Source organism: Pleurodeles waltl, chromosome 5, assembly GCF_031143425.1.
Source record: "Pleurodeles waltl isolate 20211129_DDA chromosome 5, aPleWal1.hap1.20221129, whole genome shotgun sequence".
In the NCBI taxonomy this organism is placed as follows: domain Eukaryota; kingdom Metazoa; phylum Chordata; class Amphibia; order Caudata; family Salamandridae; genus Pleurodeles; species Pleurodeles waltl.
The window spans coordinates 657,145,973-657,173,095 of NC_090444.1; the positions used below are offsets into that span (position 1 = coordinate 657,145,973).

The window sequence follows — 27,123 nt, forward strand, 5'->3', positions numbered from 1 at the left end:
GGTTTTCGCTTAACAACTAATCTACTGTATTCTGGGAATTGCAGTCCTGGCTTGCTTCAGAAAAGGCCAGGACTCGAGCAATGTGCCTTTGCTTTCAAGGAGTCATCAAATAACCTTAGGCATCAGAAACAACAGGAAGAATATATCACTCACTAGAGACTATAGGCACACCAAGAGTTACCCTAGGCAGCAGGCCTGGTGTGTGGCAGCATGAAAGAAAGTGGAATATCATCACACAATGTTCTTTGTAGGAAAAAGCAGACCTTAGCGAAAGGAGTATGGAGTGCAGGCAAAGTCTCCCCCCACACACAAACACATAGCTGCAGTGGTGTTTGTATTGCATGTGTCCTATCACGGGCAATTTTTATTGAGTCTCTTGGCGCTGTTTAGGAATATCCACAAGTGAGTCAAGAATACCTAAAAGCAGCATTAGTATAAACAAACAAGAAAAACTGATGCAGCTCACTTAGTTCAAATACATTTAAGTTATTGCAATTGGTCTCTCTAGTTTTGTTTCTGCTAATACTGTGACATCATCTGCAGGCATAATGTTTCACGAATATGGAACATGTTGAGTACAGAGCCATGTACCACTAAAGCAGTGTTTACAACCAATGTTTCATGCAGCTGGTCTTAAATGCAAGATGCACGTGAATGGATCAAAGAAATCATGGTGGCCTCCGAAGTCCTCACTGTGGCCACTCTTGATGTTTTTGAGCTTGCTGATGTAGATATGTTAATTAAAATTATTAATGAGTGTTTATGCATTGAATAATAATAATAAGATGTAGAGGAAAATTCATGTAGAGAAATAATGTGCACGTTTGAAAATGTGCCCACGGAGAGTGGTAACCAACATTCACGAATTGTACTAAAAATGACTAAAATATATGTGAAATATTGAAAATGTGTAATAATAATGTAGTAATATGCCATATTGAAATGTATAAAGTATGTTTACATTATATTGTACAGTTAACGTAGCCAGAGTTGTGGCCTAGTTTTGCCAGGCCTCATGCAGAAGCTGAATAATCATGCAACGTAGAAAAGCTGATACGTTTAACTGACCATGAACCACTTATGTTAATAAAATCTACTGAGCTAGAATATTCTGCAATGAACTGTCGGACAGGAGATGGGGGAATCAAATTTGTGTCAAACTCGGTGAAAAGCAGACGAGATGTACTTTCTTAGGATTCGAAGGATAGAGACACTGACTGGAGAAGAATATGCAACATTTTCGATACCTGATGAGCCGGATGATGAGGACATGGTACAGTGAACCAATTGACAACCTGAGAGTGATTAAATATTAGAACTCATAGATTTGTAAAATAAAAGACATTGGCTAGCGTCACTTATTGTGACTAATTGACCAATTAGGTTTTGGGGGATAGTCTGGGCAACTTTAATATAATTGTGTGACAAAGGGGAAAAACTTCAGATCTAGAGGGGGAACTGATTGGGGAGAGAATTTATTCTGAAATAGATGCAATATTGAGGGACAAGAGATTCAAGATTCTGTCATTGGGCTCATGCTCTTGAAAGCCTGATGCGTTGCTGATCGATTGATGACCTAAAGGCAAAGACTGATTTTGTTGCTGATCCATACCGTGGATAGGTAGCTATGACAATGTGACTGATTTACTTTTTGTGCCATTTCTTCTAGGTACCAACTGCGCTGTTTTATAGTTTTTCTTCTAGCTAGATGTTTTTCTAAATTCATCTTCCAAACTGTTTTTGCATGAAGTCCCACATGCCAAAGCTAATCTGGGTTAGGGAGGGTTCCTATTCTGAGACGTTGACGTATACAGTGACAAATGATTGATGGACTGATTTGCTGAACTCTGCTATTCATGTTAACACATTCTTCTTTATTGGCTTATGTTGAGGCATCAGAATGTATGTTTTGTCAAGTACTGATTAGGTTATGTTATTGGTGGTCACTAATGAATTAATCTTAAATGAATTGAATAAAGCTTGAATTAACCTTATCACTTAGTATGTAACATATAGGGAAATAAAATTGATAAAACGTATATATGAGTTGTGGTTATTCATGAAATTTTTACGTTAATGATTGGTGATGAATGTTTTGCTTATTGATTATTGATTCGTACATTGATTATTGTTGGTCATCGTTTACTACACAGATGGGATACTCCATGCGATCCAAAAGGTTCATCGGCCTATACGCGGCCCCTTGTAAGTTTACTTACTAAGGACCAGGTGTGCTAACAAGCTGAACGGCTAGCTAATGCTTTGTAAATCATACAACAGCAGGATCTCATCACTCAGGCCCCTGCACATGTACAATGTAACAAGCACTTACTGGCAAGTTTGCATTATTGGTATTCTCAAGAAAACATAGTAGGCGAACCCAAGATTCTTAAAGAAAATATTTCAACCCCTTTTTCTCAGTGAAAGCCTGATCCGAATGTATTGAAGGGTTTTTTTATGATCACCAGTTACATTATGTTTTTTCAGGCGTGGGACATTAAGTGATTTGCATAGTATCACTGGATACAGACCTGAGGCCAAGATTCGAACTGGTTTCCCTCAGTTCCAGTGTCATCAGCTCAAGCTGCAACGCCACATCCTCATTAAAAACATTTTGGCAAATCAAGGATCCCAGTGTATGCAACTAGTAAAAAAACAAACCTTAGTGTGGAGTTCGGGGTATTATCTGTTGCAAATGCATAATTGTGAGATAAAGGAACGTCAGACTGTCGTCCCTCGCGTACTGAGTCATGGCAATCGTCATGTCTTCCAAAGAGGCAGAAAGATGGAGAGGGCTACGCCCACTGCACTACCTGACAAACACGTGGCCTCTTCGATCCCCGGAATGATAGAGGGCAGTATCGGTTAAGTACAGCACTGTCAATACCTGTGCTCACAGGCACATTTTAAACATGCAGTGCACAGGGCTCCAGAGGTCATCTGTAGGACAAACTCAGAAATGCATGACAAATATTTTAAATGGGGTAATGTGGGAACGGTAATGCATTTGTGTTTTACTTTCAGCCATAATGAGTGTCCCGGCACGGCCTCATGAGCATCAATCTGCTGTGGAGCTGTAGGGAGGCGTGGCACATTTGAGGGGGCGGGGTGAGTGGGATTTGCAGTTCTCATGGAAGTAGAATGCTTGTGACTGACACGCATCTGCCTCAGTTCAGTTAGGCCAGGCTGCTTCCGATTTCGTGACAGCCATGCATGTGACGCAATGGTATTTCTGTAGCAGGTCTCACAAGTGTATTCTTTTCATTAAACTGACTCTGGAAGAAATCTGTTTACCTTGGATACTGTGCTTCGCATCATTGACTTGCTCGACAATCTGAGTGGCAAGTTTCATGGTTGCCATGGTTTCCTTCTGTAGCAGCAGTCCTCTGGCCTTTGCTTCGTTTGCCTATAAACAATCCATAATGGGGGAAGATTAGAATATATATAGCAAAGAAGTCTGTGTGTATGTCTATCCAAGTCCTCTGCAAGTGTTTAGTTCATGTCCGTTCTTCTACTAAGGGCATATTTCTGTGGGTTATTGAAATGTCTTTTTGTAGCGGGTTGTGTTCCCATGCCCGATTCATTCTGAGTGTTAACAGAAGTAACATTTCATTCGGTTTATCTTTTCAGATGTTTTTTTACTCAATGGGAAGACTTTTCATTGCTCAAAGAAAGCAAATGAAAAGTTCCTGTTTGAAAGGTAATGCTCACTTGATGTTTTGTGCACTCTAAATTTAACGTGTGTCACGACACAACTGGAAATTCAACTGACACAGGCTTTGTAAATAATATCGCTTTCCAAAGGCTGAAAACTCAATTGAAAGCATGAATTTTTATTGTGTTTCTGTGCACACTTCTTCTGAAGAGCAGACAATAACAATGACTGCACTCACGTGTATTGTGGCTGCATCCAATTCTGAATGTAAACTTGACGTTTCGTTCTTGGCATGAGCAATTTGGATTTTTCTTAATACAGCGTGGTTATCTTTTTCTGAAAGCTTAACCTGTGGGAGTAAAACAGAAAGCAATAGTGTGAATAAAGTTAATACGAGTTCAGGGTTGGGTGCTACTTTAAATACAGTCCTAAGGGTTGCATCATCAGTATGCCCCCTTGATTATTCATCTATATAAAATGTTCCTGTGTAGCACATTTCATTGCTTTGATATGTAGGAAGAAGTTTAGTGAATGAATCAGAAGGATAGACAAAACAGCTTAAGACAGTCCTCTGTTTCTCTATTTAATGGCCATTGAAAACACATTAACCTATAATCAGAGCCACTGAAATTACGCAATTGTTAATTTGTGGCATGTTCTGTCTACATTATATATATATATATATATATATATATATATATATATATATATATATACATCGTAGTGGCGGTTGCCTCTAGGTATTTATAATTAGGACCTACTTTTCTATACAAAAAAGTATTGTTTGTTTTGCTAATAACTTTGGCGCCCTTTGATGAATCTTCACAAAATATTCCAAGAAAATACGACACTCACATAAGAGTCTCCCTGGAAAGTTTCAAGGTGATCCGTCATGCGGAGGCTGAGAAAAAGGGGGTCTCAAAACACTTTTCCACAATAATCTTTCCATAGGGATTTTGAACAGCGGTAACGCCAGAACCACTCGACAGAATTACACCAAATTAGGCAGAAAGGTAGCTCTCGGTCCATTTTGTTATTGGTGTAAATCCATTCAGTCGTTTTTGAGAAATTAAAGAAAATCCAAATGTGTATATATAGGGACGCGAAGGCTTTGTGAACCCTCCCAATGTCGTGCTGAGATCTGATTGGCTGGCAACACTTCAACAAGTGTTGGCAGCCATCTTGGGACTAAGATCCAGCTGAGCCCCAGACAAAAGTGCTAAAAACTCAAAGGGGGTCAAGGTAGGGTCAGCCTGGCTCCTCAGCTCAGATGCTGGAGTCCCAGAGGCACACAGCCCCTTCACAGCCTTAGGGATCACCACCTCCCTGGGGCTATGATCCAATTCAATGCAGGAGGCTGTGTGGCCCCCCTGCAACCTTGGGGACCATAACCTCCCAGGAGCTATCATGCAATTCAATGCTGGGGGGCAGTGCAGCCCCCCACAGTCTTGGGGACTACCACCTCCCCAGAGCTATCATCCAATTGAATGCAGGGAGCTATGTGGCCACCCGCACTCCAGGAGCCGCCATCCCTGTGGTTACAATCAAAAAGCAAAGGGGGCCTGTTTCGGACACCCAAGCCCCAGGGACCGCTACCTCCCCAGGGCACAGGTCATTGGAGAGGGGCACACCGCCCCCCTCGAGGAGCCACAGATGGTCCCCGTGGACTGGCTCCTGCTATGACTCGGGCTTTGACAGCTCCCATCAAGTCAGAGCACACAAAATCCAGTTTCTGCAGCAGAGAGCTGCCAAACAGGGCACAAGTTATAGTTACTTGAGATAACTCTAACTATAACTGATGAATTTCTATGGTTTTGTATGTTTGAAATGTTCAAGGAGATGATTAAGGCAAGTCTGGTCTCGGTAATGGAAAAATTGCAGGCCCTGGAGGTAGCAGTCTCCCTGATGGGCAGTAGGGGGCATCTGTTACAGTTCCAGCAATTTATGGCTCTCGGGATCTGGTGTGTCATAGCTGAACAGATGAGGGGGTGCCTTTACTGGGGGAAAATTCCAGAGCCCTGGAAAAAGATGCGCAGCAGCCCCTACACCACCCCAACCCAGGGATTCCTGACAAGTTTATAGAGTTAGCTTTTGCGAATCTGTCTGCAGCTGCAAAGGATATTGGCAGGTCTGGAGTCGGACAGAAACTCGGGAACGGATCCAGAGAAAAGGCAGTGTTGTATTAAGTACAGAGGAGGGGACAAAATCTGCACTCGGATAAGGGCCCTTCGGTTGTCCGTTTGGAGCTCCCTCTGAATTGTGCCCCCTACGTGGTAGTGCTTACAAATGTCCCACCTTAGGGCCGGGAGTAAGCGAATCCACGGATCAACTAAAAAACAAAACAAGCCACTGGTTGGGAAAGAATTGTGATTTTACATGTGAAGATTTTAAGGATATTTTGTTGTCAGAAGGGTTGAGTGGGTTGGGCCTCGGGAAAAGGAAGGCAAAGGGGACTGCATTATTGTGAATTGTAAATATCAAGGTCTGGCCCAATAGTTTCTTTCGACACAACGTCTGGCACCCCAGGTGATGGATAAGATTAGTATGGTCCCTCTGTGCTTCTTTTATAAGCACACTGGGCACATTGGTGGGTTCCAAGTCAGAAGTTCCGCCTATGTGCAGGTGGATCCGAAGCCAACTAGATTAGAAAATAGATCCACCACACATTCTAATCTGGAGGAGATAGATTGACGCTGTGTATGGGGGCCCACAGTAGGGTCGGAAAATAGGGGCATTGTGGCTCCAATGAGGTCTTCAAATGGGAGGTCAGGGTGGGAAGTCTTCTCAGTTTTGCTTAATTTCTTGGATTGTGGCAGGGTATGATACCAAACTTCAAGATGGACAAGGGGTAAAGTTCATGGCAGATTTGATTTCATTTTACTCCTGGAAACTTGGTCTGAGGGGCTTGCAGTGTGGGATGGTTTGCAGTCCTGGTTGAACGGCTACTTAGAGGCTGTCCAAAAGGGGGTTTAGTCACTTTGATCTGGTCTGCCAAAATAGCTAGAGTGTACCAAATCAATTGTAATCACTGGGGTCTCCCAATTACATGGGTAGTTTTCCCAAATAAGTTTAGTGTCCTTCTGGTAAATGTTTACAATGATTACAATGATGGGATGCAGACATTGAAATATAGTTTGGAGGTGTGTGGCATGGAATTTTATGCTGTTGCATCAGGGTACTTTAATGTGAAGATAGGGGTGCATTGCACTGTGGTGAACCCCTTTGAGCAGGACCATGGGGTATATCTATCTGAGGGAACACAGGATGTGAGGAGAAGGTCCCTGATTAAGGGACTACAGAGCCTGGGTCTGTTGAATTTATGCGATCTAGAAGTGGCAGGGGAACTTCAAGTCCCAACCTTTGTGGGGAGAGGGGCTGGCTCGGCAATTGACTACATCTTTGTGTCCCCTTCTTTGAAAAATGTGGTCCTGTATGGTGAGGTGGTAGATCAGCAACTTAGTGACCATAACCCTCTTAAGATTATTTTAAACTCCCCATTTAATATATGTAAACCGGTGACTGGAGGGCTGGTCTCCTTGAGAATAAAAGATCAGGGAAGGAGAGTTGGATGGAGACAGGCAAACATCCTGCAAGTAGTGGAGAGGGTGGTGGACCAAAATTTAAATCTGATAATAGGGACCTTTTTGGCTGACTCCCCCTTACTGGGGGATGTTATGGATGCTGTGCTCAGTGTTAATGGTGCCATCAAAGATTATATGGCCACAGCTGTAAAGCCCATTTCTAAGCATCAGGGGGTTGGTTTAGTAAGCTGTGTTATGAGGCGAGGAAATCCCTGAAGAAGGCACTAAGGGCACAGCTGAGACATAAGGCCCATCTGGGCAGAACACAAACTCTTTATAAATCTGCCGTGCAGGAAAGGAAACAGCAGATTAAGGAGCTGGCTTGGAGGACTTGGAGCGCGCGTCACGCACCAAGAACCCAGGCCTGTTTTGGAAGATTGTAAATAGGGCACCTACCAGACAGAAACATCGGAGGAGCTGGGCTGTAATATCGTCCCTGAGGTTTGGGTGAGCCATTATTGTAGGATTTGTTTTTGGGGGGGGGCACTCAAGGAGAGGAAACGGCTGAAATGCATGGTTACACCCCAAATCTGGCTATCAGGCTCACACTCAATGAGTTGATGGAGGCTATGCAGAGCAGTGCCAGCCATAAGGCACCGGGCCCTGATGCCATTCTCATGGATTTATATAAAAGCTGCCCTCAGCTGTGGGCACCTATATTGCTCAATATTTTAAATGCAGCAGTTAGCAGGGATTCCTTCTTCCTGTAAATCGGCGTGCATTGTTCCCGTTTATAAAAAGGGAAATCGTAGTGACCCAAAATCCTACCGCCCAATCTCACTCCTTGATTCCTCAGTGAAAATTCTGGGATGAATTGTGTTAAGGCGTATTGAATATTGGATGAGTGAAAATGAGATACTAAGTAGGGTACAGTATGGTTTTAGGGAAGGGCTTGGAACTCAAGAGCAATGTTTAAATCTGCTCATGTTGAATGGTAAATGTACGGAGGCAGAGAAGGGTACACTGTATATTGCTTTTATGAATCTCAGTTGCGCCTTCGACAAAGTGAATCGAAGCAAGTTATAGGAAAAGCTAACTCTGATGGGTTTAGAGCCCCAAATTGTGGACTTGCTTTGCTATCTCCACTTAGGAACAAATGCAACTGTGAGGTGTGGGTCGAAGGGGGAATGCACAGAGTAACTCGGCCTCAGCAGGAGTGTGAGACAGGGAAGTGTTTTGGCCCCCACCCTCTTTCTTTTATATACAAATGGACTCTTTGATTTTCTAGTGGGAAGTTGTAAGGATGTTCCCGTAATAAATGGAAAGAGTGTCCCGGTTCTGATTTATGCGGATGATGCAGTTCTTATGGCCCGCACCATGAATGGCCTCCATGAGGTGGTTAAAGCTAATGGAAATGTTATGTCTAATTTAGACTTAGAGATTAATAGTAGTAAATCACACTTTATGGTTTGTGGCAAACCTTCGAGTAGGATGGGTGGGCTCAAGATCCATGACCAAGTAATAAGCCATGTACAGGAATTCCCCTATTTAGGAGTAAACTTTGATGAGAAGAGTATCTGGAAACTCTGCATCTCCAGGAGATGTGTGCGTTTTAATGCCACGGTAGGAGCTACCTTTGAGTTTGCTGCAAAAGTGGGTAACAAACCTATAAAGCCCATGCTTGAAGTGTATAAGCGTAAATGTCTCCCAGTCTTAATGTATGGGGCACCACTCTGGGGCTACTCAGCTAGCAGGGCCCCTATGAAAGAGGAAAATCGCATTTGTAGAAGGCTGTTAGGTGTGGGACAAAACACCTCCGGTTTTTGCACGCATGTAGAATTGGATCTGGACTTTATAGAGGATGCTATTAAGAATGCTCCTTTTTTGTTATGGATATCCATCTGGTTGGATGAGGCTGCCTCCTTAAAAAGGGAAATCCTGCGTGACTGTATGATATGTGATCACGCGATGGATCGTCCATGGCTGTCATACATAAGAGAAGTAGCTATATCCCTTGGTCATCCAGATATGTTTAATGCCCCAGAGGGATTAACACGTTCTGATAAACGCTGGGCAAAGGAGAATCTTCTCATAATCTTAGGAGCCAAGAGGGAGACAGAGGAACTAAGGAAGCAATCAGTGAGCGATTTCCTATTGGAGGGACCACAGATGTATCTTTTAGTGATAGAAAATGTCTGAGAAAGGATACTCATCTTGCGTTTTCAGTTAGGAATAATCAGAAGCAATTTATGTTTTCCGCTGGGACAGTTTAATCCAAACTCCATACCAATCTGTCAGTGTGATGGAGTGTCCTCACAGTCCTTGATCCATTTTACTTTGTTTTATGATTGTTATGCACCATTTAGGCATCAATTTTTACTCCCCCTGTTGAGGGAAAGGAGCTTTGTGCAGTATCGCCCAGCTTATCTTTGGCTACGCATGGCCTCTGATGTGCTGGTGTGGCGGGGGGTAGGGTCCTTTTCAAAGGGAGCCATAACCTGGCGGAATAGTGCAAATCCCTCTTAATCTTCTTTATATGTTTTTATTTATTTAATTTTGTATGGGAAATGATACTCTGGATGTATTTTAAGCTTTATAAATATGATATATATTTATTTGTTTTATGGTTGATTTTATCTAACCAAATAAAGTATTTGATGTTTGAAATGTGGGCCTTACTATAACGTCCCTGTAACCTTTGGTTTTTTAAGTGAATATATATCTCAAACTTTCAACATAATTCACTTCCCACTCTTTAGCTTAGTTATCAATAGGACCAAAAGTTAATAAACAAAGTAGCATGTGATCCTGCACTGTGACAGTCCTTATGAAAATATTAACTGGTTACTCTTCATTTTTTGATTGGTGTAATCAATATTGATGTGGAGTGTTAGACTTGGCATCCTTGGCGTGTTCTCTCCTAACTTTTTACCTCTGTCTCCCAGGTTGTTGATGTGTGCTGGACTCTGTTTTTGCTGTTTTTGTGACTCTGGGCACTTTACCACTGCTCTCCAGTGTTAAAGTGCAAGTGCTCCTATCTAAAATGTATGTGTAAATTGACTTTCCATGATTGGCATATTTGATTTACTAGTAAGTCCCTAGTACACTGCACTAGAGATGCCCTGGGCCTGTAAATCAAACGTTACTAGAGGGCCTGCTGCACAGGTTGTGCCACACACCTTAGTAGCCCTGTAAACATGGCTCAGACACTGCCACCGCAGTGTCTGTATGTGCAGTTTTAAACTGCCAATTCGACTTGGCAAGTGTACCCACTTGCCAGGCCTGACCCTCCCCTTTTTATACTTGTAAGGCATCCCCTAAGGAAGGCCCTAGGTAGCCCCATCAGCAGGGTGCAGTGTATGTTACAGGTGGGACGTGTACTTATGTGTTCTACATGTCCTTACAGTGAAATACTGCTAAATTCGTTTTTCACTGTTACAAGGCCTATCTCTCTCATAGGTTAATATGGGGGCTGCCTTTAAACATTATTATGCCCTCTGGGAGCAGTTACACATATGGAGTTTGGGGTCTCTGAACTCACAATTTAAAAATACATTGTTTAATGTAGTTGGTTTTTAGATTGTGTTTGAAAATGCTACTTTTGGAAAGTAAAAAAACACAAATGACGGACAGAATGCGGAACCAATCAAACATTCACCCACAGTCACAGATCTGGGTTTAATCCATCAATTCTTTTGCTCACCATGCCACACCAGTTTGGACCCAGCCATAAACAAACCAGTCTTGATCCTGTTCCCTCTGGGAACAGTCCAGCCCGAACTGCCAGGCCAGGTCCTCCCAGAACCAGAAACAAGCATCCTGGGAACATTTTCAGGGTATCACCCTTCATCAGCCAGGCTAGCTTGAATCCAATGGTATGGTGGGCCGGGGACCCACGTCTGGGCATACCCGGTGCACTTGGGGTGACAAAAGCAAAAAAACGCAAATGATGGACAGAATGCAGAACCAATCAAACATTCACCCCCAGTCGCAGATCTGGGTTTAATTCATCAATTATTTTGCTCACCATGCCACCCCAGTTTGGACCTACCCATATGCAAATCAGCCTTGATTCTGTTCTCCATGGGAAGAGTCCAGCCTGAACTGCCAGGCCAGGTCCTCCATGGACCGAAAACAAGCATCCTGGAACCGCTTTCAGGATATCACCCTTCATCAACCAGACTACCTTAAATCCAGTGGCATAGTGAGCCCGGGACCCACGTCTGTGCATACCTGGTGCACTTAGGGTGAAAAAAAGCAAGAAAACCACAAATGATGGACAGAATGCGAAACCAATCAAACATTCACCCCCAGTCACAGATCTGGGTTTATTTCATATATTATTTTGCTCACCATGCTTCCCCAGTTTGGACCCAGCCATATGCAAATCACTCTTGAGCCTGTACCCCATGGGAATAGTTCAGCCTGAACTGCCAGGCCAGGTCCTCCCTAGACTAGAAACAAGCATCTTTGGTCCGGTTTCAGGGCATCACCCTTCATCAGCCAGGCAAGCTTGAATTCAATGGCATAGTGAGTGTGGGATCCACGTCTGGGCATACCCAGTGCACTTATGATGACAAAAACAAAAACACACAAATAATGGATGGAATGTGGAACCAATCAAACATTCAACCCCAATCACAGATCTGGGTTTAATCCATCAATTATTTTGCTCACCATGCCACCCCAGTTTGGACCCAGCTATATACAAATCAGTCTTGACCCTGTTCCCCATGGGAAAAGACCATCCAAAACTGCCAAGCCAGGTCCTCCCTGAACCAGAAACAAGCATCCTGGGAACATTTTCAGGCTATCACCCTTCATCAGCCAGGCTAGCTTGAATCCAGTGGCATAGTGGGCCGGGGATCCACGTCTGGGCATACCCGGTGCACTTGGGGTGACAAAAGCAAAAAAACACAAATGATGGACAGAATGCAGAACCAATCAAACATTCACCCCCAGTCACAGATCTGGGTTTAATTCATCAATTATTTTGCTCACCATGCCACCCCAGTTTGGACCCACCCATATGCAAATCAGCCTTGATTCTGTTCTCCATGGGAAGAGTCCAGCCTGAACTGCCAGGCCAGGTCCTCCATGGACTGAAAACAAGCATCCTGGAACCGCTTTCAGGATATCACCCTTCATCAACCAGACTACATTAAATCCAGTGGCATAGTGAGCCCGGGACCCACGTCTGTGTATACCTGGCGCACTTAGGGTGAAAAAAGCAAAAAAAACACAAATGATGGACGGAATGCGAAACCAATCAAACATTCACCCCCAGTCACAGATCTGGGTTTATTTCATATATTCTTTTGCTCACCATGCTTCCCCAGTTTGGACCCAGCCATATGCAAATCACTCTTGAGCCTGTACCCCATGGGAATAGTTCAGCCTGAACTTCCAGGCCAGGTCCTCCATAGACTAGAAACAAGCATCTTTGGTCCGGTTTCAGGGCATCACCCTTCATCAGCCAGGCAAGCTTGAATTCAATGGTATAGTGAGCGTGGGATCCATGTCTGGGCATACCCAGTGCACTTATGATGACACAAACAAAAACACACAAATAATGGATGGAATGTGGAACCAATCAAACATTCAACCCCAATCACAGATCTGGGTTTAATCCATCAATTATTTTGCTCACCATGCCACCCCAGTTTGGACCCAGCTATATACAAATCAGTCTTGACCCTGTTCCCCATGGGAAAAGACCATCCAAAACTGCCAAGCCAGGTCCTCCCTGAACCAGAAACAAGCATCCTGGGAACATTTTCAGGCTATCACCCTTCATCAGCCAGGCTAGCTTGAATCCAGTGGCATAGTGGGCCGGGGATCCACGTCTGGGCATACCCGGTGCACTTGGGGTGACAAAAGCAAAAAAACACAAATGATGGACAGAATGCAGAACCAATCAAACATTCACCCCCAGTCACAGATCTGGGTTTAATTCATCAATTATTTTGCTCACCATGCCACCCCAGTTTGGACCCACCCATATGCAAATCAGCCTTGATTCTGTTCTCCATGGGAAGAGTCCAGCCTGAACTGCCAGGCCAGGTCCTCCATGGACTGAAAACAAGCATCCTGGAACCGCTTTCAGGATATCACCCTTCATCAACCAGACTACATTAAATCCAGTGGCATAGTGAGCCCGGGACCCACGTCTGTGTATACCTGGCGCACTTAGGGTGAAAAAAGCAAAAAACCCACAAATGATGGACGGAATGCGAAACCAATCAAACATTCACCCCCAGTCACAGATCTGGGTTTATTTCATATATTCTTTTGCTCACCATGCTTCCCCAGTTTGGACCCAGCCATATGCAAATCACTCTTGAGCCTGTACCCCATGGGAATAGTTCAGCCTGAACTTCCAGGCCAGGTCCTCCCTAGACTAGAAACAAGCATCTTTGGTCCGGTTTCAGGGCATCACCCTTCACCAGCCAGGCAAGCTTGAATTCAATGGTATAGTGAGCGTGGGATCCATGTCTGGGCATACCCAGTGCACTTAGGATGACAAAAACAAAAAAACACAAATAATGGATGGAATGTGGAACCAATCAAACATTCAACCCCAGTCACAGATCTGGATTTAATCCATCAATTCTTTTTCTCACCATGCCACCCCAGTTTGGACCCAGCTATATACAAATCAGTCTTGACCCTGTTCCCCATGGGAAAAGACCATCCAAAACTGCCAAGCCAGGTGCTACCTGGACCAGAAACAAGCATTCGAGGACCAGTTTCAGTGTATCACCCTTCATTAGCCAGGCTAATTTGAATCCAGTGGCATAGTGAGCCGGGGACCCACTTCTGGGCATACTCAGCACACTTAAGGTGACAACAGTAAAAAAACAAAAATGATGGATGGAATGTGTAACCAATCAAACATTCACCACAGTCACAGATCTGGGTTTCATCTATCAATTCTTTTGCTCACCATGCCACCCCAGTTTGACCCAGCCATATGCAAATCAGTCTTGACCCTGCTCCCCATGGGCACAGTCCAGCCTGAACTGCCAGGTCAGGTTTTCCCTAGACCAGAAACAAGCATCCTGGGACCAGTTTCAGGATATCACCCTTTTTCAGCCAAGCTAGCTTGAATCCAGTGGCATAGTGAGCCCGGGTCCCACGTCTGACCCTCATGCCCACCTCCACTGCAGGAACCACTACCTATTGTTACTCAGCAAAGTTCAGGCAATGCATGCATGCCAGGATCATCTGATTCTTAATAGTTTACATAGGTATGTTTGTCAGATAGGTATAATTTGAAGTGCGGGGCTCCGGATGTTTTCTAATGCTGGTGGGTTTGGCACTCAGTTTTTTGGTGGATGTTGTTTGGCCTATGTGCCTATTGGAATAGGATAATCTACTTCTCAACATCTAAGTTATATATGTTGTCAAAACTGATGTAATTAGCTCAACGTGCAGTTGACCATTAAGGATGGTCTCACATTTCCTTCAGCATGTTATGCAGGTTGCTTGTGGCAGCAGTATTCATGTAGATCTTGGGTTTGCCCTCCTAAGAAGGCCATAGCGGCAGTCTACTGGCAGCGATCTGGGGAAGGAGTGGATCCCAGACATGGGCAAGTGCCCCTCTCAATAAATTACCCCCTCCCCACCCTCAATCTGCCCACAAGGGTAAGAAGGTATGCCTAATATACAGAGATTCTTTTGTGGAAAAAAAGAACGGGTGGAGAAAGCCCACCCAGGCATTGAGTCTTACTCCCTCACTTCCGGCCCTCCAGCGCCCTATAGTCTTTCCTTAGTTAGATTTATGATGTATGCTCATTCTGCCCTCCCCAGGGGGGCAGAAAGCCCACTAGTAAACAAGGATTAATTATAAAGAAAAAAATGGGTTGCAGCAGCCCCATCCAGGTGTCTGGTCATGGCCCGCCACTTAATAGACCTTACTCTCTTTCTTCCCCACTGTGAGCAGATTGATGGGTTTAGCTTCAGTCTGCCATCCTTGGGACAAAAAACTTAATTGCACCAGGGCTTATTTTATATAATTAAAAATATGGTATGGTGGCCGTCCCATGCATCAGGCCTTAACCCCAACCTATCAGGGCCTTGCAGTCTTTCTGCACCCCCATTCAGAAAGTCCACTAGTAGCCAGGAACTAATTTTAAAACATGGGGTGTGAGAGATCCGCCCATGCATCTGGCCCTGCCACCATCCCATAAGTGGCCCATAGTCTATCTGTCCCTTTTGGGGACAGATTGTGAGGTTTACCCTTAGTACCGTTAGAGTGGCAAAAATCACACTAGGATTTGTTTATAAAATAAATTGGGAGGGAGCATCCTATATAAGCATCGGGCCTTACAACCAACCCATCAGTCAATCTTCCTCCTGTGGGCCATATTTGTGGGTTACACCTTGAATCTGCCCTCCCCTGTTTGGAGAACAGAAAGCCCACTAGTTCCCACGAAAAAAATAAAAAAAAATAAAAAATGTGATAGGTGTCCCCTCACACCCTAAACGGCCCTAGAGCATTTCTTCCTTCTTGGCGTGAGGGCAGGAAAATCCACTAGACATCAGGATAATTATTTAAAAAATAGGGTGGAAGCAGCCGTTCTTTGGGCCATATGCCAAACCTCTAAAGCCCCAATAGTCTTTCTTCCCCCACTTCCCTTGCAAGAGAGACTAGAGAATGTATCCCAGGTGTGGTCTTGGCAGGGTTGGGATGCAAAAAGTCAAATGGATGCCAGAGACAGATTTAAAAAATATAAAAATAATGCAGTGGGTGCCAGCCCAACTTGAAATCAGGCTTGACCTTCACCCCTAAAAGACCAACAGTGTTTCTGCCCTCCCCCTGTCCCTGGAGGTGTAGAGCATTCCCATCCCCTGGGTAGTTAGGAGGAAATGTATAGTATTTTTGGTTGTAGTTTTCATATATGGGCTGGCAGAGAGGGTATGCATATCAATTTCTTCTTATTTACTGTGGTGAATTGCTGCAAATTTGAGCTCTTGATCAGCCGACAACAAGGGAACCCCATCAGCAGTGGGAATTTCTGAAACTTAGAGACCCAAGGGAGCCTTGGACTTCCTTTCCAATTAGTGGTGCCCTTGGCAGCCATAGTTCTCTTTAGACACCTTTCCAGTTCTTTCCAGGTCATAAAACATAGAGAGGCCTTGTCGTGCATATCTGGAGCTCTTTCAAATTCTGCTCTCTACTATTTCTAAATATTTCTCTACCTTTGATCTAGAAGAAAGCTACCCCCACTTCGGCCAAGGGAGTTGCCAGTCCAGGCAGCATGGCTTTAAATTCATGAAAAAATGCACATTGTATTTTCTTTTCTTTCTCCACAGACTTCCTCTGCTGCCTTGCCAGTTCCATTTGGTTTAGACTATTCACTAATCTTCCTAGGAGGGCAAAGATTCATCGTTCCGGAGATTTTCAGAGCATGTAGGTTTGCCAGTGTTTGCGGATCTACACAGAGCCATAGTGGACCTCTCAAGTCTGATGTTTTCCCCGATGGGGCCCAACATTTAGTGTATGGAGGGTTCCTGTCAATCTGATTCCCCTATTATGGGTCCCTAATTGCTTAAAGGATTAAGTAAGTGTCAAGGTCCTGACGAATCGCACTAGATCATTTACTGACTAAATAGCGAGAAACATGTTGACCTATGTTACAGAGTAACACAGGGGATCCTGTGTTTACCTTCACTATCCTCCATTGAGAGATTTAGTGATTACATTACTTCCTGTCATTTGGGGAGTTTAGACATCATTTTAGTATCTCCCCACGTGTAGTTTTTAATCATGTCAGAGGTATTACTATCATAATAAATAGCATTTTTTAACTCTACGCATTTTTAACTACCTTATACCAATCCTAAAGAAAACATTTTTGACCGGTTGTTCACTATTCACAAAAGATCTCCGGCAAAGAGCCCCCCTGTGGGGCCCGTCAGGCATTGCAGCGCCGGCCTGACGAGGAGCATAGCCTATGATGAAGCATGTCACCGTAAGGTGAGTGAGGGCACTTGCTTTGAATAAATTGATTTTCTATCAAATATAGAACTATCAATTTGAAAGAAACCCTCCCGTGTTTTGGAACTGTGTGTATATATATTATTTTAATTTGTCAAAGATTCAAGTAGTCTACCCAGTCTCATCTTGCATCATCTCACAAATCATCTTATTTTCTACCCCTCATAGTGAAAAGTTTAAAGCCTTGTCGGGGCCACCCTTCAGTTTCTGTGCTCATGACATACTGGCAAGCGAAGGGATCTGTCTGTGTTGTTACATTGTCAGTCAATTGAATCAGTTCAATCAAGGGTCTTTTTTATTTTGCACCATCACAAGCCACAAGGTGCAGATTCCCTGAAAAAGTCTTAGCGTTCCAAGAAGTACATAGAAATTATAGCTATCCTCTCAATAGAATCATTATCAGTGTCACCCACGTGTTCTCATCAGATCCTCTGCTCCATTGTCAGTCTGTAAAATAATATCTTAGCCTTCTGAGCTCCCCAGCAATGGCACCTTTTGCCTCCGACCACCTTGTTCTTCAAGGTCAGCAAACAGATGGGGATCCATGATAGTCCCTGCAGCATTAAGACCTGTTCTCTCTCAGTCACTTCAGTGAACACCACCTCTTATGGCTACTCAACTATGGTATGTACAGCTACAGACCAAAAACTGTTGTTAAGAAGGCCACTGGCAAACCCTGCCTTAACCACTGAGTAAATCAAAGCTTAGTAAACATGCCACCATGCTCCAAATTCACCATATTCTTAGTTTATGCACTTAGAATGACCAAACACTATGGCTTGTCAGAGCCGTAAATGGGGTCCAACTGACAGAGAGGGCCCAAAACTACCATGTTCAAGTATAGGAGAGATCAGGACTGATAAAGATTTCTAGGACTACTGAGCAAGGACACTCACTGTGGTTGCTTCTCATTCCATTATACATACACCTGAAGGTAGTTATGGTTCAGTAGAGGGATATTGTTTCTGGACCAGTAGCTTTGAATGAATTAACAAAAAATAATCTCTGTGCCAGTTAAGCAGTGCTGTATTTGGCTCACACTCAAAATGAGTTAAGGAATAACATTGAAACAGCAGCACTTAACCTACTAGACCTCTCCCTGGCTTTTGACATGGTCTCCCACCACACCCTTCTCATGAAACTTCACCACTTCGGCATTCAACATAACACCTTCGAGTGGATTGCCTCCTTCCTAACAGGACGCATGCAAAGCATCCGCTTCCCACCCTTCACCTCCGCACCCAAAACACTCACCTGCGGCATACCATAGGGATCTTCCCTCAGTCCCACCCTCTTCAACATCAAGATGACTCCCCCTGCCAACATCATCAGATCCCATGACATCACTACATACTCTGACGATACCCAACTGATCCTCTTTCTCACCAAGGACCCTCACAGCACCAAAACCAACTTCCACAACTCCATGAATGACGTAGCTGCATGGATGAAGGATAGCTGCCTCAAGCTCAACACCGACAAGACTGATCTTTGGAAAAAAAAACTTGGTCAGCGCAACTCGGACCCCCACCCACCTCTTAGGACCATGCTTGTAACCTCACAATCATCATAGACCACCAACTCTCACTGAAACATCAGGTTAACTCGGTGACCTCATCCTGCTCCTGCATACTCCGGATGTTCCGCTGAACTTTCAAGTAGATCTCTACTAGCGAAAGAAAAACAGTCATGCACGCACTCGTTACCAACCGCCTCGACTATGGCAATGCTCTCTACAACAGTCTCCCCTCCCAGCTACTCAAGAGACTGCAGTCCATAGGGACGCAGACTAATCCTAGATCTCCCTAGATCCATCAGCACCTCTCCACATTAGAGCCCTTCATTGGCTTCAAGTCCAAAAGAGGTGCCAATTCAAGATCCTCATGCTGGCCTTCAAAGTACTACAAAATCAAGGCCTGACATACCTCAACCACAGACTAAATATTCACCCCAACAAGACAGCTTCGCTCCATCTTCCTCCACCTCACAAACATTTCCTGTATCCATCGCTCCATTTGCGGCCGCCGCTCCTTCTACGTTGCAGCCAAATCAATTCAGGAAACAACTCAAGACATGGCTCTTCAACTGAGACATAGCTCCCTCAGTGCCAAGAAACCTGTAAAGGTGACAGTGTTGCACTTCACAAATTAGTGATTGATTGACATTGTGAGAATTCAGGAATTTGTAAAAAAAAAAACACAAATGACGGATGGAATGCAGAACCAATCAAACATTCACCCACAGTCACAGATCTGGGTTTAATCCATCATTCTTTTGCTCACCATGCCTTCCTAGTTTGGACCCAGCCATATCCAAATCAGTCTTGACCCTGTTCCCCATGTGAACTGTCCAGCTTAAACTGCCAGGCCAGGTCCTCCCTGGAACGGAAGCAAGAATTCTGGGACCAGTTTCAGGGTATCACCCTTCATCAGCCAGGCTAGCTTTAAACCAGTGGGACAGTGAGCAAGGGACCCACGTCTGGGCATACCCTTCCCACTTAGTGCGATTTTGGGAACAGAAAAGGATGATGGACAGAGTGCTGAAAGTTTTCAATTACTCACCCCCAGTCATAGATCTAGGTTTAATCCATCATTCTTTTGCTCATCATACACTCTGTCCATTATCCTTTTGTGTTGCCAACATACAGGAAAGCAATCCAGATGAGTCGTTTAGGCCACCCAGCAGCCACCAGGCAGCAGGGCAACAAAATAAGAGCAGTCCTTTGTGCAGTCCAGCAGTTCCTCTGGCATAGGTTCGGTCACGGTTCCAAAAGTACTCATTTTATCAGGGGGCAAGAACCCCTCTTCTTATACTCAAAAATGTATTTGTTCAGGGGGTAACTTCAAAGGAGTCCTTTCAAGTCAAGCACAACACCCTTTGAATCCAGCCTTGACTCCAGACATCAGTAGGGGTAATCAGTCCATTGTGTGAGGGCAGGACACAGCCTATTTTCATGTAAGTTGTGAACGACCCTCCCTCTCCCCATCCCAGGGAGACTATCAGTATGCAGATGCCTTTTCTGTCACACCCAGCCCCTCCTGTGTGATGGCTGCCTGGAAAGTATGCATCAAGTGGAGCTGTCACCCTGCACCAGACGTGGACACTGGTGTCAGGGTGCAAAAGCTTTAGAGGTATAAGCACAGAGAAATGCCCTCATACTAAAAGAGGCATTTCTACAATGGTAATGAAAAATCCACCTACACCAATAATTAGGATTTCTCACTAACATTTCCAACAAATTAAACATGTCCACACTATTCCTCATAGATCAAAAGATATCACTTAGACATATGTCAGGGCATTTCCAATGCAATACTATTACAAGAGCAACAACTCTTTTGGTAGTAAAAAATGAAATAGGCTGTTTGTCACTACTATGACATGTAGTGCATAAAGACATATGTCCTACCTTTTACATACACAGCACCCTGCCCATAGGGCTATCTAGGGCCGACCTTGGAGGTGACTTAGGTGAGCAAAAAGGGGCCTTGGCAAGTAGTTTGACTTTCCAAATCACTCTGGCAGAGAACTGAGCACACAGGCCCTGCAGTGGCAGGCCTGAAACAGGTTTGAAAGGCTACTTTTGTGGGTGACACAATCTGCGCTGCAGGCCCACTAGTAACATTTAACTTACAGGTCCTGTGTATATGTTACACCACTTTACAAGGGACTTAAAGGGAAATTAAATAAGCCAACCCGGCATAAGCCAATTATACAAAGTTGTAGGGGAGAGAACACATGCACTTTTGCACTGATTAGCAGTGGTAAAGTGCCCAAAGTCCTAAAGCCAAAAAAAGAGGGTGAGAAAAGTTTGGGGATAACCCTACAGGCAGGGCCCTTTCCAACACCATCTTTTCTATAAAAAAAAATGGTTCCAGTATAGGAACATATTGTGGCAGATGTGCAACACTGGTGGGCCATGCCACTCTGCCTCCGTGGAAGGGCATTCATGATTTATATGATGCTGCTGCCACAAATGATCTATGCATTACAGAATACCTCATACTTGGTGCACACAGATTCTGTTCCTCAAAACTGAGGCCAGGATTTGGCTCTTCCTATGGGGCAATGGCCCACCTCAAATAGCCCTACACAAGTTGACCTGAGGTGTTTTTATAACCATGGCGTAGACCTTCCAGACATAGGAAAGTATTACAGGGCCACACATCTAGCAGTGGGCAATGACTGGGCATTTAAGCCCTGGGACGAACCGGCAGTGCAAACAGAACGGCTAGTCTGGGGGCAGGAAGGCTACGAGAGAATGATTTAGAAGGCCAAATTAGCTCGCTGACTCCCAGTACACAGTAGAACAGTAATCCACATATGGAGGGTGGCCACGGTTCATTTGGGGGGTGGAAGGACTGGCAATCCGAATTGACCCCTCTATGGTCTAGCGAAATGCTGTTGGACATGGGTGCACTTCAAAGGTTTGAGAAATGAAAGCTGATAGGCATAAGTAAATTGGATGATGTATGGAAGGGTGACTCACCATTGACACTGGAAGAGATGACAGACCGATATCAACTGGCACAGTCCCAAGGCTATAAATATGCCCAGCTCAAGCACGTTGTGGCTACACACATACCAATGGGCACTATAACTAAGGAGACCTCCCTGTTAGAAGATTGTATACTGAAAAAGCAACTCAGCAAGAAAGTCACATCCCTGATATATAAGAAACGGATAAATAACGCCCCTGACTCCCTGCAGACTCTTAAGGCTATATGGGAGGCAGACATGGGGGGATTTGAGGAAGGGGAAGAAGAGGGACCCCTGAGGGCACCCAAAGACATTGCCATCAAGTCTGGGTTCTGAATAGTCCAACTCCATATACTCCGCCATTCATACTACTCCTCTATGGCCCTACATGCAATGGGTAGATATCCAGCAGGAGTATGCCTTAGGGGCTGAGATGAGGTTGGGACCTACCTCTAAGTGATATGGGGCTGCCAGAGACTACAAACATACTGGACATCTATCAGAGAAACAAAAAGGGTAGTGATAGGATGCTCCATAGGAGATACAGACAAATGCTGCATATTGAATATATGGGACAATGACCCGCCACCCAAATACAATGTGATGTGGGTAAACTCAAGCCTTCGGGTAACTAAGCAAAATATAGCCCTAAAGTGAGGGTGCAGCAGAACCATCAGTCCTAGGAGACTGGAAGCAAGACATAGACTGATGCATTCTTGCAAAAAAGACAATCTACCAAAGTAATGGATGCCCAAGAAAGTGGGAGAAGATATTGTCCCCATGGAGTGCCTTTAGAGGGGACTTGGATGGAAGGGGAGAGCTGGAAACAACCACTTAAATGAATAAGACATCCGGTGGTGCATGATTCACTTTATGCATGGTCTGAAAGCATCAAAGCACCAGAATGAATCTTAAGAGAACTACATGTCATACCTGTATTATGCCTGCTGTTGTCTCTTATTTCTTGTTTGTGCTTTCACTTTACGTTGAAAACTAATAAAAATAATTAAATAAAAAAATCAGGAATTCTGAAAATCCACCTTCTGCTCGCTCAACTCTAATAAACTGAGGTATGTTTCTTTCATGTGGTTTCTGCCACCTACACTTTTAGGAGAACACATTTTAGAACGAGTAATACACTTAATGATAGCAATCTTACAGCACCTCTCACAACCATACAATTTAAAAGCCTCAGCTAGCTAGAACACACAGTTAGAATTTTGGAAAATGCTACTGTTAACAAAAAAAGAAATGATTAACTCGATATGACATTGTATTTATTTATGAATTTCAAACAAAATGTTTTATATTGCAAATTTAGGATGCCTGTTGGTGTCAAAATTGAAATGCCTTTGCAGCTTCGATCCTCCTTGACCTCTCAGCAGCCTTCTACACCGTATCCCACCACATGCTGATCGAAAGACTTCACTGCATTGGCATTCAAGGGGACACGCTCAGATGGATCACATCTTTCCTCACCGGAAGAACCCAGAGGATCCACCTCCCACCTTTCACCTCCGAACCCAAGAAGATCACCTATGGTGTCCCCCAGGGCTCATCCCTTAGCAACACCCTTTTCAAGGCATATATGACACCACTGGCCAACATCGTCAGATCCCACAGTCTCAACATGTCCTATGCAGATGACACCCAACTCACCCTGTCACTCACTGACAACCCCCTTCGCCACCAAAACCAACTTCCACAGATGTATGATAAGTATCGCTGATTGGATGAAGAACAACTGCCTGCAGCTGAGCACATACAAGATGAAGTACTGATCTTTGGCAACAACAGCAACACTTGGAATGACTCCTGGTGGTCATCAGACCTAGGACCCACACCCACTCCCTCCGACCACACCAGAAATCTCTGAATCATCATTGACAACAAGCTCACCATGAAATCACAGATCAAAGCCATCTCCTCTGCCTGCTTCCTCACTATGTGCATGCTACGTAAGATCTTTAAGTGGCTACCCCTACACATGAGACGCACCATGACACAGGCCCTCGTCACCAGCCAAGTAGACTATGGCAATGCCCTCTAATAAGGAATCAGTGCATGCCTCTTACAGAGACTTCAGACCACACAGAACGCCACAGCCAGACTCATCCTTGACCTTCCCCGATAAACCCACATTACACCTTACCTCAGGCAACTCCACTGACTCCCCAAACAGAAGAGATGCCAATTCAAGCTGCTGACCCAAGCTCATAAGACTCTACACAACCAAGGACCTGTGTACATTAACCACCGCCTGAACTTCCACCAACCATCAAGAGGACTACGCTCTGCCTCCCCTTCACTTGCCTTTACTCCCTGCATCTACCGAAGCAGAAGTGGAGAATGCTCCTTCTCTCACATCACAGCAAAAACCTGGAAGAGCCTCCCCACGCACGACTAGACAACTCCTCACTTCTGGAATTCCAAATGGCCCTCAAGTCCTATCTGTTTAAATAAGCCTCTGGTACCTGCAAGCACATGGATACTCTACTGGGTGTTTAGCCGCGCTTTTTAAATCCTCATTGACTGTGTGATTGATTGAATTGATGGTAATGGATGAATAAATTGTGTACACTAATATTTAATATGAGCGGGCTAAAAACAAGTTATTAATATTGTGTTTTTAGGAGCTGTATGTACTCATTTGTCTTTTTTTTAAGTAGATCCAAAGCTAGCATTGTAACCATACATATGGCATGCTAAAATATGTAGTCCTGAAGAAGAAGTTTCATCTTAGGGCACATTGCAACGTATGTCGAAGCCACACCTGAATTTAATCATGTGGAGTCATAGTGCACTCGGTGTTGAATGATTCCAGTAAATTATAGGATGTGAATAGAAGTTAACTGTAATACTCACACTGGACCTAACAGGTAAACCACCTTGTCGGTTGGTATCGTACATTAATGTGCAGGTACACTGTTATATCGGTTGTTTCTTTGATCTTAAATAATTATTTGTTGGCTTGAATGCTTTTGTATTAATAAAGTGGCCTCTTCTGAGAATCGTATGGGGCTACATGGTGCTTATATATCAGGGCCCATATTTATACTTTTTGACGCAAAACTGCGCCAACGCAGTTTTGCGTCAAAAAAATTAGCGCCGGCTAACGCCATTCTGAAGCACCATGCGGGCGCCGTATTTATTCAATGACGTTAGCCGGCGTTAGCCGCCGGCGCTGTCTGGTGTGCGTTAAAAAAAACGACGTACACCAGGCAGCGCCGGCGTAGGGGGAAAATGGCGTATGGGCGTCCACAAATGGTGCAAGTCAGGCTGAGGCAAAAAAATCACCACAACCCGATTTGCGCCATTTGTTTACGACGCCCATCCCCCATTGAAATGACTCCTGTCTTAGCAAAGACAGGAGTCATGCCCCCTTGCCCAATGGCCATGCCCAGGGGACTTCTGTCCCCTGGGCATGGTCATTGGGCATAGTGGCATGTAAGGGGGCACAAATCAGGCCCCCCTATGCCACAAAAAAAAATTTACAAAAATATACTTACCTGGACTTACCTTAATTTCCCTAGGGTGGGTCCCTCCATCCTTGGGTGTCCTCCTGGGGTGAGCAAGGGTGGCAGGGGGTGTCCCTGGGGGCAGGGGAGGGCACCTCTGGGCTCATTCTGAGCCCACAGGTCCCTTAACGCCTGCCCTGACCCAGGCGCTAAAATCCGGCTCAAATGCGGGTTTTTTAGACCCGCCCACTCCCGGGCGTCATTTTTGCCCGGGAGTATAAATACGACGCATATGCATCGCAGTCATTTTTTAAGACGGGAACGCCTACCTTGCATATCATTAACGCAAGGAAGGTGTTCACGCAAAAAAATGACGCTAACTCCATGAACTTTGGCGCTAGACGCGTCTAACGCCAAAGTATAAATATGGAGTTAGTTTTGCGCCGAATTTGCGTCGAAAAAAACGACGCAAATTCGGCGCAAACGGAGTATAACTATGCCCCCAGGTACTTTTTGTTGATGTATGCCCTAACCTGGTTTTGATGTGTGCAGGTAAATGGAGTAATGTACATGCGTGATTGGTGGTGTGGTACCGGAATATTATAGACATAATGTGGTCTGACAGATGTATTGTGTTCTAAATATTGTTTACAAAAACATTGCCCATTGGAGTAATAAGAAGTCTAAACTCAGTGGAGAGATATTTTTGTAAATGAAAATTAGCCCATGTTATTTTTGCCAGGCCAAATGTAAGCAGGCATATTCTCACACACAAATGCGCTTGAAATATTATTTTGTGGACTTTAAAGACGGACTCAGCTCGCTTTGGATAATTACTACTGTTCATAATTCTGACGCATGCAAGGCATCTATCGACATGACATGTCTATTTCCAAACTGCACACGTGTATGTACCACACATTGCCATTCTAGTATTAACAATGCCCCCCAAAATTCCATTACAGTCAGATCACCTCTTCCAGCAACATTGTACAAAGATTAGCAGTTACCTCAGGGCGTTTTACCTGCTTTTATGTGCTTCAGGGCACGTGTACAAAAAAAGAACCAACCTCTTATAAGGACGGACGAAGAGAAATATAGTGACTAGACTTTTGTAGAATCCTTCTGGAATAGTAATACAGCCTCCACCGAGAATGGGTGAAATAAACTGATTAAAAAATGTAAATAGTTGTATTACCCAGGCAATAATTTAAAAAAGGAACAACACAGTAGAAATGCTTATAGATGTTTACTTGTCAAGCAAGTTATGCTGGAGAATGTCCATTCTTTATATGACCATGATGATATTTAAGTTAGTAAAACTAATGGAGCATAATTGTTACTTCGTTTTTGTTTGATAAATCCCACTAAATTATCAAATCACCAAAATCACAAAGAAAATGCGAGATTCTTTCAGAATCACTTTTTTTCCTGGCTGTTGCCTTTCTGCAGCCTCCTTTTCCCCCTCTTATTCCTAATGTAGGGATCAGTTTGAGGGAGCCTAGGCGGACTCACCTTGCATATGCAAAACACGTGCGTCTGACAGTCACCAAGTTCATTTACCCTGGCAGAAACCACATTGCTGTGTGGATGTATGGCCATGTGTGCACTCCAAAGTTCTCAGGCTTGGTCGTGTTGCTGCTCCACTCAGAACTGGGAGTTCGTACGGGACAACATGATCACTGCAGAGGCAGCTATGCTGGGAGAAGCAGCAGGTGGGGGTTGCGGGAGTCAAAAAAATCTGCAAGGCCACACAGTCGAAGATCCATGATACACTCCACTGCCAATGTTGGAGTGGGTCATTGTCCCATGCTGGCTGCTGTGGGCACCTTTTTCCCCGTTCCTGGACCGTACATGGAACTTGTTGAAGCTCGTGCCCTTTTTCTACCTCACGTGTATGCACAAAGACACATACAACACAGGAAATAGCACACTTATCCAGCAATTTTCCTATGAAGCCAAGGGTCGTTGCATCTGTGCAGCACTATTATTCCTCTCTTCTTGATC

At 44.3% G+C, this 27,123-nt stretch overlaps 1 protein-coding gene across 1 annotated transcript in view; it reads right to left on the reverse strand.

Annotated features, from left to right (window-relative positions):
- The window catches only part of LAMA4 (laminin subunit alpha 4), a 557,086-nt gene that overhangs the window by 270,315 nt on the left and 259,648 nt on the right, over positions 1 to 27,123 (reverse strand). The window contains exons 10-11 of the mRNA XM_069234539.1: positions 3,894 to 4,004; positions 3,295 to 3,406 (exon numbers count right to left, since the gene is read on the reverse strand). Of these exons, the coding sequence (XP_069090640.1) occupies positions 3,295 to 3,406; positions 3,894 to 4,004 (223 nt within the window). The remainder of the gene's footprint in view (positions 1 to 3,294; positions 3,407 to 3,893; positions 4,005 to 27,123) is intronic.